Source organism: Gavialis gangeticus, unplaced genomic scaffold (genome assembly GCF_001723915.1).
Source record: "Gavialis gangeticus isolate Ggan-Ray unplaced genomic scaffold, GavGan_comp1, whole genome shotgun sequence".
Taxonomy (NCBI): domain Eukaryota; kingdom Metazoa; phylum Chordata; order Crocodylia; family Gavialidae; genus Gavialis; species Gavialis gangeticus.
In genome coordinates, this window is record NW_017728993.1 from 60,453,663 (window position 1) to 60,467,188 (window position 13,526).

The window sequence follows — 13,526 nt, forward strand, 5'->3', positions numbered from 1 at the left end:
TCCAACCTTTCCCCTCTCTCCCCAAGGCTGTTGTCAGTCCCTTCCAATTTCCTACCTGATTCTCTCTCCACCCACACAACCAGATTTCAGTCCTAGGAATGTGTCCACCCCTCCATCTTCCCTGCCTGCTCCTTCTTCAAATTAGCTCTCCATTACACTTCCCCAAGCTAGGTCTGGCTCCCATTCTTATTTAGGCAGCTTTCGCTTTCCCACACTACCTAGATGTCAGTAAAGTGATCTCTGGGAGCACAACAGAGACAGGTTCTCTGCTCCATGTTCAGCTGCCTGGCCCTGACAAAGAGCTGTAGCAGCCCAGAGCTACCAAAGCAGGGCAAATCCTGCTCAACCCCAAAGTGCAACTTGCCTAGCAGAGATGGGATCTTCAGGTGTTATCACTGTGTAAGTGCCATCCGCTAATCCGTATGGAGCATGTGTGAACTGTGATATTTAAAAAGCTTGGTCAAAAGACTTGGTTAAATTTGAATGTTGATAAACAACAACCTCCAGGCATGTTTTTTAACACAAATATAACTCTTCATAACTGGACTGAAATAAGTAATAACTAAAGCACAAAGCATTTTCTGAGGCATAACTACCATCTGGAAATAGTCTGCCTTAAATGACTAAGCCCAGTGAACTGCTATGAACTAAATACTGAAAATAGTTCTAATTATGATCACCTCAGCCTATTTTATGTACAGTGTTTCAATGCTTCGCACACTGTGGTTTTATGCAAACATCATCCATTACCATTTGGTGTGTCAGCCAAATCTTTCCAGCTGTCCATTCATGTTTACCATAGACCTAAAGAATAATTCCATTTTTTTGCTTCAGACATTAGGGAGAAAATATTTATTCAAATAATTCCAACAGCCATACAACAGGCATAAAAAGGTAAAGGAAAATTAGTTTTTGTAAAAAAAACAAAAAACAAAAAACCAAAAAAAAAACCAACCCAACCCTGCCAAGTAAGTTTATGCAAGTGTCAAAATCCTTCCAATGACACGAAGCAGCTTATTACATCCCTATAGTATAGTTAACTGATCCACAACTATGCCAAATTCTCATAGCTCTTTTTATTGGTTGGCTTAACATGTTGTTGTTTGTTTGGTTTGTTTTTTTTGTTGGGGGGGGAGGGGAGTACTTCACAAATGATATAATCCACTTACCCAGTGTCAAGAAAGTACTTAGCAGCTGCTCTGTGGCAATGGGTTTGATCTCTGTACGGAGATTCACAAACCGGCCAACCACCAGCGGAGCTCGTCGGAACCCCAGAATTCTGTTTTTAGGAAAGAGATGGCAAGACATGGGAATCTGTGACATGGACACATGCTAAATCCCCCAAACGCAGTTTTCAGACCAGTGAGCCAACTCACAGATTTCATAGTTTCATAGTTTTCATAGTTGGTAGGATCGGAAGGGACCTGAGCAGATCATCAAGTCCGACCCCCTGCCATGGCATCAATAAGATGATCACCTATTCTATAATAGGTGATCAAGTTGGAGCCCCACCCCTCCGTTTCTCATTTCTTCCAAGACAGACAGGAGACTTTTCTTTGGCAAACAGCTGAATAAATGAGAGTCCCTTTACAGGCCATCAGAGACACTCCTTTATTGGCCAGAATAGTCATGACAGAGCAACATGAGATATACCTTTGCTGCAAGGGCAGAATATGCTGTTTTTGCAGTACTAAACACAGGAAATGAGACCTTGCATCAGAACATGGATGTCACTTCTTGTGTAGCAATGCAAAGTAGTAACTATAAGGTTTTGCTCTGTTCACAGCAAGAGAGTTTCTGGGGATTACTAAAAACTCTCCAATTAATTCATATGTTGAAACCCCAATTCAATTACACTTGAAAGTGGACAATGTAATTTGAAAAATCCTGCTGTGTCTGGAAAATACAAAGCCATTTGTAAACACAGAAAAAGATGGGAAGGATCATCTTATGTTTAATACAATAAATATCATCATTTAGGAGACATGGATTCCATTCTTGCGTCTGTCACAGGCTTGCTTCATGGCAACAGGCAACTTGGGCACTTAAGGCATTTATACACATATTTTTTGTCCCACAATGTGCCAGAGATCTGCTGCTTCAGAGAAGACTTGATTAATTGAATCTGTTCCGCATGTGAGCCGAGGCAAACTACGCTGTGCCATATGCAGCTGTGTAAGTGGTGAAATGCGTGTCAGTACGCAGAAAACGGTGGCGGTGAACTTCTGATGCGCTTTTATTCAAAAGTGCGCCACCACCAGTTTCTCAGTGCTGATGTGCATTTCACCGCTTATACAACTGCAAGCATTGCAGCACTTACACATGTGTAAAAATGCCCCTTGAATGGGATTTTTAATAGTGCTTAAGTAAGTTCAGCATGCAAGTATCAATGCAATATGTGTACTTATAACTCAGGCACCTGAAAATTGCACCCTATTCCAAAAACAGAAAATGCCTATTGTACACAGAGGTAGCGAGGTTTATTTGATACCTGCCAAGTGTTTTCAGATCTTCAACTAAAAACGAAGATTGCAAAGGAGTATTTAAAAACAGGCATAGCAGAACACAAGTCTCAGCAAATTATGTATAACATTCAGAACAGAAAAAAGGTCGTGTGTGGCCACATGCACAATTATTTAAGCTACAGAAGCAAAGGTGGTAGCTACATGAAAACAGGCACAGAAATGAGTCTATATGAAATAGTTGTCCCTTAATGGATCAGAATCTATGTTAAAGAGGAACACCTAATTGAGATGGAGAGTGGGGATGTCAATGTATGCCTCGGGCTTAAGAGAATACTACATAGAGTCAAATTCAAGAGGTTAATTTCACAACCATTAGGACAAAAACTGACTTTAGAAAAAAAACTTTGAATTTTTCAGAATCTGGAGTTACCAGAGGAAGTCAGAGAAAAAAGAAAATCGGGTGATACTAATACACCCTCTACTTTTGATACTCCTGCTCTAAAGAAATCCCCTTCAGAGATCCAAGCACAACAATTTTGGGCTAAAAACTTAACATCAGTTTCTCCAACTAAAGGTTGACACAGAATCTGCAATGGTTGTAAATTAGAAGGAAAATGAAACTCAAAGTCTGGGGATCTCCAATGACAGAAAATGGGATTGGAGTGATATCTCTTACAAGCAAATGTAATTGCATTTAGGCTCTGTGGCCGCCAGTAAGGGGTGCTCCTGCATTAAGCCACCCACCTCACTGCGCCCAACCACCTTCCAGGCTCTGAATGCCTCCCTGGGGGTGCCTCATGTCTGGCCAACCCCCTTCCTGGAGCACAACTGCTAGCCTGGGGTAAAAACTGCCACCACCCAGGGCTGGGCTTGATTCTGGCTTTGTGTCCCCTGTGTAACACAGACCTAGTAGCCCTTGAGGGTACTTGACTCACTTCAAGCACTTGGGGGTGCTTCCCTCAGTCAGAAGCACAAGTAGTGGTCTCCCTTAATCATCCGAACCAAGGGGACCCCAAGGCATAATCTAGACCCACTCTCATTAAGTCTCCCATGCTAGGTACAAAGGAGAACTTTATTAGTTACAAGGGGTAGGGTTGGAATAGAGTACAGGGTACAGCAACATCAGAGAAATCCCATAGAGCAAACTGGCATGGCTGGGTAGCCTCTGATCACGCATCTGAGTTATTGCAAGCTATATATCTAGTTAGATCTCAGGTAGCTTACTCACAAGTATCATCCAGAGGCAGGTGGAGATTCCCACTGGAGGCAGGCAGTTCCTTGATCATGAGTTTTAAGAGAGAGAGCAAGTTTCAGATGGTACAGCTCTTCTCTCTCTCTCTGAGTCCTCCTCATGGCTGCTGCCCCCTCCTCCTGGGCAGTCCTTAACTTATATAGCCCTTATGACCTCATTTACCTGGCCCAATGGAGGCCAGCACCTATTGGCTGTCAGCCAAACAATTTCAAATGCATCACTAGTTGCTGGGCAGACTGGCAGTTCCTAACTCCCCAGGGAGCCCAAGCCCCTCTCCCAGGTATGTGCTGCCTGTCACGTAGGCAGAGGGAACAGGTTTTCCCCCTCCTTCAGGATTGTATCCAGCTCAGGTTACCTAAAGAGATAGGGTAGGGTGTGTATCCTCTGCTGGGCCCATCCTAACCAAACTGTCACAGAGCAGAGTTTTTGGGGAGAAACAGAGGTGGCCTTCTGCCACAGGCTCATCCTATTGCTAAACAGCAAGAAGGAAAAATACATGGTTGTGAAGATACACAGCTGTTAAGGGTGTGCAAAGCAGACCCTATTCCATTTGGATTCGGCCTGAATCAGGAACAGTGATTCAATTCATTGATTTGGATCACTGTCCCCGATTCGATTCAGCCGAAGTTGAATCTGAAGATTCTATGCTGATTTGGAGAATCAGCGATTTGGACATAGACACAGCTTTGAAAGATTTTTCTACGTTCCTTGAGGTAGCAGGCATAGTTCATGATCGCTGCGATGCTAGGGTGCATGGATAGTCCCACAGGAATGCAGGGGGGCCTACAAGTGCTCGCTGGTGAACCTGGAAGTGTACCGGAAGTATTTCCGGTCCACTTCAAGAGGGAGCACACTGGGGGCACCCCCTGCACCACCTCTGGCTCAGCCAAAGGGAACCCTGGGTGCCCCCCCCCCCGACCTAGGAGGCACCAGTCACTGAGCTGGGGGAGGATGTGGGGGGGCTCTGGTTCACTTCTGGGTCTGCTGCCAAGTGTGCTGGGGACTCCACCCCCACGCTTCTGTGGGACACCCCATGTGCCCTAGCATCACAGCACTCACAAGCCCCTGCTACCTACAGGTATGTAGAAAAAACATTTAAAAGCTGTCTCTATGTCCACATTTCCTAATCTTTCCAAATTGATTTGGAGGGTTCCGATTCAATTCAGAGAGATTAAAGGGTCCTCTGGTTCAATCTGGATTCAGCAATTCGGCCACTGAATCATGCTGAATCTCCGCTGAATAGAATCAGGGACCGAAGCTACCCACCCTGGTAGCCAGACTCCACTTTTTTTATCCTACTGACTGTGAAAGAGGAAATGAACCTGGCATAAGTTCTGGAACAAAACAGTCTGGCAGCATATTGCTTTTGTACAAGGGATAATACAGGAATAGATAAAGAAATTGTCATTAATAAACCAGAATGCTGCCTCCAAAAGTGTACAGCATCCACCCAAAACAGGGAGACATCATCATCCAGAGCAAACACAAATACAAGTAACATGTAGACAGAGGGCTGTCACTGGATATTTCCTTGGGATAGGGATACAGCTCTTAGAAAGACAGGAGAAAAACCAGAGAAGCAAGGAAGAGAAGGTAGCCAAGAACGACAAAACAGTCACAAAAGTACTTGCATCATGGGCCTGTGAAAATGCTAAGAAAGTGGGGCTAGAAAGGGGCATGGAACTGAAAGCAAATAAAATACTTTCTGCTATCCAATTCTCCCATGTTCAGAGGGACAAGATCTGTACATTCTCTGTAAATAAACTGGACTATATCAAATATATCCGGTTTCCTCCTAAATTTCCCCTCATTACCCACAAGCCTCAAATTTTGGCTCATCACTCAGGTAAAAAAGTGCAATAGCATATCTGTATGCTATTGCTATCTAAGCATATGAATAGCTAATCCCTCTTCTAATCTTCCTTATTTTTATCTTAATGATATCCTATGCAGCAATGACTTCCACAGCTGATTTACATAATTGTACAATAAAAATCATTTTGAATACACCACCATTTATCGTCATTAAAATATACCTTGTTTTGGAATCAAGACAGCAGGAACAGAAGACACCAATTTACTTTCTTTAGACCATTCATTTCATATACTTTTATCATGACCTTCCTTACTCATCTTTCCCTGTATTTTCAATCATTTCACAGGAGTTTTCAATGCCCCTATACTTTTTGAGGCCCTTTTCTGAACCCGCTTTAACTGCATACCAGCCATTTGGGGGCAGAATGAAAATGACTGCATCCATGATATTCTAGATGAAACTGCACCACTGATTATGGCAATAGAATTATGATATTTTCTGGATTCTTCATCCCATTTCTTAAGCATTCTTTGATCTGTTTGCGTTTATGACTATTATGACTGCAGCTGCATCTCAAGCTGAGACTTTTATTGAGCTGTACACAGTGATACCCAGGTCCCTTTCCTGAGTGGATCCCATTAACTTAGAAGCTTGCAAAGTAGATGAATATTTTTCTTCCTCCAAAGTGCATTATTTTGCATTTACTGACACTAAACTTCACTTACATGGCACATTCCACTACCTTAGGTTACTCGAAAGCAGAAGTACCAAACTCACCCTGATTCTTGGACCAGAACCAGGCCCCAGTGCGCCTCCTGAGCCAGATCCATGGGTCTGGTGGTTCCGCAGTCCAGTGACAGGCCAGTGGGGGTCCAGCAGTGGCAGAGCCAAATTGTGACAGGCCAGGTGGCTGCAGAGTAACCAAGGGCTATGTCATACAGCCCTTGCTTGCTTTCCTGTCACAGATGCTGAATTCTACAGAAGGCCATACTCCTGCAGAGCCATACCTCCAACTTCTGGTAGGCTGCCAGATGAACTAACTCCCCAGGCCACATTTTTGACATCTCAGCTCTAGTGTTTCACAGATTTTGTGGGACTTAACTAATGTAAATAATTTTGTAATATCAGAAAATTAGGGGTGCACCAATAAAGATTTTCTTAGCCAATACCAATACCCAATTATTCACCAGGCCAATACTGATTCAATAACCAATTTACAGGAGCACAGTTGGACAGCATGGAGAGCAGCTCCCTGCATGTAAGTTTGTGGAGGGGAAGGGGCATCCAGGGGAGCAGAGAGAGGACCCCACAGTGAGGGAGGGAGTGGGACAGGGGCTGAGGACACTGCCCAGCCAGGGTGGTGAATGGGACCCTGGGGCTGGGATGGGGAGCAGGAGCCACAGGAGGCTTGTCCAGGGGATCAGTGTCCCAGTAATTAAAAATAACAGTGGGGGTGCTTGAACTAAAGCTCATCAAATAAGCTTTAGATCAAGTGCTGCCGCCACCATTTTTAAGCATGGGGATGCTTTTAGGAGCAAAGCCAAGTGGGGTGAGGGCAGAGGTGGGCTGCCTACTGGGGGCTTGGGGCTCTCTGCCTTGCTGCCTTTCCCCTGGAAGTCACATACTGGCCGTGCAGCCCCAGCCCATCTGGCAGCGGGAGGCATAACTCACTGCCCCCACTGCTGCTGGATAGGCAAGGGACATATGGCAAGCGCACGGCTCCTAGGGCAAAGGTTGCAGGACAGAGACTACAGTGGGCAGCCTGCCTCTGCCCTGCACATAAACTGGGGGGGGGGGGGGGGGGGGGCAAATCCCCCCCCCACCCCCCCTAGGGGTGTGGGGGGCGGGGGGGGGGGCCCCCCCCCCCCCCCCCAAAAAAGGGGGGGGGGGGGGGGGGGAAGGGCACATGCCCCCCCATGCCTCCCTTAGGGGTTGTGTGCAGCGGCAGGGAGCCAGCTCCCCACCCCCCAGATGAGCCACCTACATCTCTGCCCCACTCCCTGCCCTGGTCCTGGGGGCCCCATTCACTGCCTTGGCTGGGCAGTGCCTCTAGCCCCTGCCACTGCTCCCCTCCCTCACCATGGGGGCCTTGATCTGTGCCCCTTATGCCCCTGCCCCTCAACAGACTTACCTGTAGGGTGCTGCTCTCCATGCTGCCTGGCCATGTGTACGCTGTGGCTGCACACACGCACGCAGCATCCGGGAGCCCCGGCCAGAAGGCGTATTATATTTATTGGTAACGTTATCAGCTATACTGGCCAAAAAAAGCTGATAGCTTATAATGTAAATTTTTCTTTTATTAGTGCTGATCTGATATGCAACTGATACACTGGTTCACCTCTCAAAAAAATGCTGCTATTTCCCCACTTCTCTTTCTAAATTTTTGGGAAATATACTTTAAAAAAAATACAACAGTACAGAGATTAAAAATGGTTTATTTCTTCTCTTTGCCTGCTGACATGTTTAAAAAATTGAGTAAATTAATGTGACATTATTTCCTTTTTTAGAAACTGTGCTGGTTTGGAGAGGTGGGCAAAATATGGCCTGTGGGTCAGATCCAGCATGCCAAGGGTTTTTGTCTGGCCTGCAGCAAGTCCCTCAGTCCCATCCAACCCAGATGCAAGGGGCAGCCTGGGCCATAGTGTGTGCGATCAGTTCCATCGCCCCAGGCATTCAGCAAGGCAGGAGCAGTGTGGTGGCTAGACTTGTTTCTCAGCAGCTCCAGTGGCAGCAGCCCCCAAGCCATAGCACCCCCCATTGGGCCCTGTCCATGCAAGTCCTGGCCAGTCTCCATAGAGACTCTGGGATCACAGGGCCATGACCGTGGGGACTGGGGCTTGGGGCAGAGCCGCAATCTGCTCCCCACATGCCCCTGACCACGGAACCAGCACCCATCGCAGGGAAGTGTGGGGAGTAGATCACGGCTCTGCCCTGAGCCCCATCCCCATGTTGTCACGGCCCATGATCCCAGCCCTGGCCTGCCTGCCCATCCTGCTCCTGGATGCTGCTCCCCGCCTGCTCACAGCCCCATCCCATCCTATCCCATCCCATCTCATCCACCTAGCTGAGGATGGAACAGAGCCATTTAGGGACTTTTGGTGAGGTGTTGCAAGGGGCAGGGGGGGAAAGTAGGGACTTACCCAGGCTGTGACAGCTCACCAAAACTCCCTAAGTGGCCCTCAGGCCCCAATAACTGCTCACCCTTGCATGTTTTATAAGAATTTGTGGGATGTTGGATTAGCAGGTTGAAAGTGGTGTCTCAGAACACCTATCTGAAGAGGAAAGGGCCAAAAAACAAAACGAAAAAAAAGGAACAGTAAAATCAGTTAACCTAACAATTCCGTACCTGTCCAAGTGAAAGGCTGCTACCTCTGCGTTGTGTCTGTCATACCCAGCATATGGTTCTCCTTCTACCACATAGTCTCTGGCATATCTGTAAATGCAGTAAATGGTGAAGTAGAATGTTTTGTGCAGAATTCTTCTTAGTACCATAGTTCAAAGCCACACAAGGAGGGATCGTGTTGAAGTGTAACTGGCTTTAGGTCATACCTAAAATTATTTCTTGTAGGAGATGGAAATGAATTTAGTAAGGTGACAGAGTGTTAAATTATGATGAGGAGAAGATTGCTTAGGTAGCCAAAACTATTAACTCATTTTATTTGAATACAACCACATGCAAGGTCACTTCTATGAATCAAGGCAGCAGGCCAAACAGAGAATTTGGGAGGTGAGGGGGTGTCATGGAAATCCATGACTCAGAAAAAAGTTCTAAATTGACAGGTAACTCAACATAAGATCTCAATGTGCTATTGTGGCCAATAAATAGGCTTGGCAGGATTTGATTTTTGTTGATAAACAATGATTTCACCCCACACTCACAGACCAAAGAAAAATATTTATATCATTAATAATCAACATTTATAGAAAGGGGACATAACAGAAATGATGGCTGATGGAGTAGTGTGTGATCATGACAGGGGGAGCAGTCCTACAGCACCGTGCTGACTATAGTTTGGACTGCAACTCCCAGAAACTCCAGGGGACTGGGAACAAAGGAAGAAAAAGTAACAAAGTAGATGAGGGAGCTATGAGTGAGCAGAGCCAGGCGAGATGGCAGCTCTGCCACTCATCTGGCGGCAGTCCTACAGCATTTACATCTGTTGCAGCGGGCAGTTAAATTGCACTATAATAACAGTATACTATCATTAATAAATTGTCTGCCCCCCAAATCCCTAATTTTGTGCAAACCTGAAAGTTTAAATTGATAAAATCAAAATAAATGCTTAAAAATAAACATCGATATTATCCATCAAAATTATTCAAAAATAGAAATCAAATTCTGCCATGACTGCTAATAAATGACTAAAGCAATTCTTGTAGAGGAAACTTGATAATGGTTAGAAAATCCTAGAATCTAAATCTGTGCTAGATTCTTATCTCTTCTAGATTCTTCAATTTAGCAGAGAGGGGTATAACAGGATTGAATAGCTGGAAGCTAAAAACAAGCACTTTAAAATTAGAAATAAGGTACACTTGCTTTGATGGCAAAGATGATTAACCAGGGGTACAAGCTATCAATGAAGTGGTGAATTCTTCACCCCTTTTTAATATCTAGGTTAGGACAGGACAGCTCTCTGGGAGATGTGTTTTTGTCTCACACAAATCATTTGGATCAATACAGGGATCACAAGGTGAAATTTGATAACCTATGATACACAGGAAACCAGAATGTTTAGTTCCCTTCTAGATTTAAATTGTAAGTATCTGTGAAAAGTCCATGTTAATTAAAAAATATGAGAAACTCTGGTTTATTTACCATGGCAAGGGACATGAAAATAATAACAAACTATCCAGGAGTGGTCAGTTATCACTAATGTGGGTTGGGTCGAATTGGGACAGACTGGCACAGAATCAAAAAGCAGCGAATTATATCGTAGTGGTGAATTAACCAGTGTTTACAGGAATAACTCTAGAAAACAAGGACTATCTCCAAAAGTATGTCAAAGTATCCAGCTAAACTTGCTTAACACCGATACAGTGTCAGTTTTAGGGGACATAAGCAGCCCTTATAATCCTCAAGTCCAGTCAAATCGCTGGCATTTCTGCTAAAACTACCAAAAGGAATACTAATTAATGCCAGTTGTGATAGCATTTTCTGGGCTGCAGATCCTTACAAACTAGGGATTGAGGCTGGACCAGCAGTTCATTTAACATAAGGTACAGGTATGCATTGGTAGCAACTCTGGAATGAAAAATGACAATTTAGAGATGAAACCACTTAGATTATATGGCCTCTGAGCTGCATATCTATTGTGGGCTCTTGAAAGTACAGTTGCTTTGAAAGCTGCAGGTCTAAAATTGACTGCTATTGCATGATCTGCTCATAACTTTAGAATATGCACAATATAAAATCTTCTGCGAAAATTCATCTAGCAAAGATGGCAAATGGTGAGAATCCACTCTTCCCCAACCTTTAACTTTCTTATGAAGGTGACTTAACAATACAATACTGCAGGGGACAGAAGCTAGTCAAAGCAAAATCATCTAAAAGGCAGAAAGATCAGCTAAGCGGTTATATGGCTATCTCACATGGAAATGAAATTCCCTCCCAGAAGCGGGGTCATTGCAATAATGTTCATTATACCTTTGTTTTGCAGTATAAATAAGACTGAATACTCAAGGGTATTATACATGATTCCAAGACAGGCAAATTCAGTGCTCGCATGTAGAATATGAACCTACTCAATCTGCTAACACTGTGCCATAGGCACGGGCATCATTTTGAAAGACCCCAACAGTAGGAAACCTGGCAACCTGCTCTGAGGTTCACCATAGACAAGCATTTAAGATCTTCCAGCATTCTACAGAAGATGGTATAGATAAACCCATATGTCCTTGCCAAAAATTCCCTCTCCATCCTCTCTTCTCCCACATGCACTACATACCATGGCAATTTGTCCAGCATTCCTATAAACACTCCTGGTTGTTCATGCCCTTGATGTAGTACAGCCGCTTTGCCTACATGCACACAGACTTTCCATTACTGGAATGTAATTTAATGCTTGGTAAAATGCTTTATGGCATCCAGTTATATAAAAAGCTCTACGGAAATGCCATGTCTTTTTCCTGTATTTATGAGATGAGATGCCTGTGCAAGTGGTGGTACTACTGCTTCTGTGCAAAAGGTGAACACTGTTTCTGCACAGTCCAACCCCATGCTGCTGCTCCAAACCAGGCCTGGAAATGGATGTTAAAGAAAGAGTATTGAAACCTTCAGCTGTCCAGGGCAAATTTGCACTTGTTCTTACAGCAGGGCAATTTTCCTCCAATACACGGTAGTAGAAGTCTATACTGTGGCTGCCTGCCTCCACATCCCCTGGAGAAGGATGGATGTCTGTTCTATGATGCCAATATTTAAACTTGCATTGCCCTTTCCCACAATGAACACAATATCTCTTTTTCCTTGTACCCAGTTTGTTTAGGAAATCCAACACTTGCACAGGCCTCTTCTTGAGCTCTATGGTAAAACAGGAAAGTGTTCAAACAAGGCAGAAATAATGTTTTCTCATTGACAAATAGAGATGAACATAAAACAACTACATTAAAATGGTAACATCAGAGCCATCCAGATCTAGTTCAAAAGACAACATCAATCTCTTCTCCTTCACCCATCTAAACCAAGTCACCACTATGTACACATACCATGGCAACCAGCACCACTCAGCAACACTGGAAGAGACTCTTCAAGTCATTACCAGTACTTCAAATAGCCAGAAGACACTGTTCAGCAACCTAAGATCTGACCAACATACCCTAAGGACCAACCACATTGATTATGCCTCTGATCAAGAGAAAGGCCAGGTTTAAGGATCAAAGCTGTTTAGCTCAGATTCAGTTGACAGAGCATCTGAATATTACTAGACATCAGTCTGGCTCCATTCCAGCCTGGCAGCCCTAACACAAGCCCTTGTAATCCTAGAATGATTATCACCCACAATGTGTTTATACATAAATTCATGAATCAACAAGAGGAACAAAAAGCAAGCACGTTTATCCAATGCCTGATGGAAACATTTACCTCTTGGGTTTGAAAACCACTTTCTGTCCTCCTTCGAGTATCAGCAACGCTTTCAGCTGGGTCCCCTTGTATCCCACATCCGCTTTTATTATTTTCTTGGTAGCCATGGCATGCATAACAGCCCCCAGCTCCGGCGTCTCCTCAGGATACACTTCCCGGGGCACCACCCACTGAGCTGCAATCTCCCAAGGGGACTGCAGTGTATGGTCAAGCCGGGGGTCCAGTTCTACACGCAGGCTTGCCATCATGCGGTGAAAGGCACGCTGGTCCTCGCGGTTTGCAGCTGAGGTGTCCAAGTTGTCAATGAGGAATACCTTTGTGAAAATGAAGATGACAACAAGGATGGCCAGCAACACCACTCGCTGCTTCAGCTTCATGGTGACCTTCAGCCCTTCTCCCCTGACCCTCTCTTCCAAGGGCTGCAGAAAGTCTATTACAGATCAGGGTGAAGAGGGAGATGCTAGTTAATGAATTTCATTCCTAACTTTCACTCTGAGGGGTCTGTCATCACTGAAGCATCTTCTGGGACCCCTATAAATTAACAAAAAAGTTTAAGTTTCACAGGCTTATACCCTCAGGTACCATCAGCTCAAAATGGGTTAAAGATGCCACATTTGCAACCAACCCTAAGCCTTTCTGCCCATTTCTATGCTTCTGCAATCCCACTTTCCTTTTCTGTAAGCAATCACCCCTCATTCCTTTGTGAACAACCCACACAAAAAGGGGAAATGACTCATGCAGTGAACCAATGACTCTCCAGCAGTGCCTATAACTTGGTACCTGTAACTACAAGAAGTAAAACTTTTTGAGAAAAATGTAACTGAAGAAAATGCATCACTTTAAGAACAAAAGTGCCTTTTTTCTTTGTTTGTCATCATCAGAGTCTGTTTCAGCCCCCCCCTGCTTTCCTCTGCT

General features: G+C 44.6%; 1 protein-coding gene across 1 annotated transcript in view; it reads right to left on the reverse strand.

The window, feature by feature from the left end:
* The window catches only part of FAM20B (FAM20B, glycosaminoglycan xylosylkinase), a 28,706-nt gene extending 15,543 nt beyond the window's left edge, over positions 1 to 13,163 (reverse strand). The window contains exons 1-3 of the mRNA XM_019501815.1: positions 12,612 to 13,163; positions 8,880 to 8,966; positions 1,170 to 1,279 (exon numbers count right to left, since the gene is read on the reverse strand). Of these exons, the coding sequence (XP_019357360.1) occupies positions 1,170 to 1,279; positions 8,880 to 8,966; positions 12,612 to 12,988 (574 nt within the window). The 5' untranslated portion in view covers positions 12,989 to 13,163. The remainder of the gene's footprint in view (positions 1 to 1,169; positions 1,280 to 8,879; positions 8,967 to 12,611) is intronic.
* Between the last annotated feature and the right edge of the window lie 363 nt (positions 13,164 to 13,526).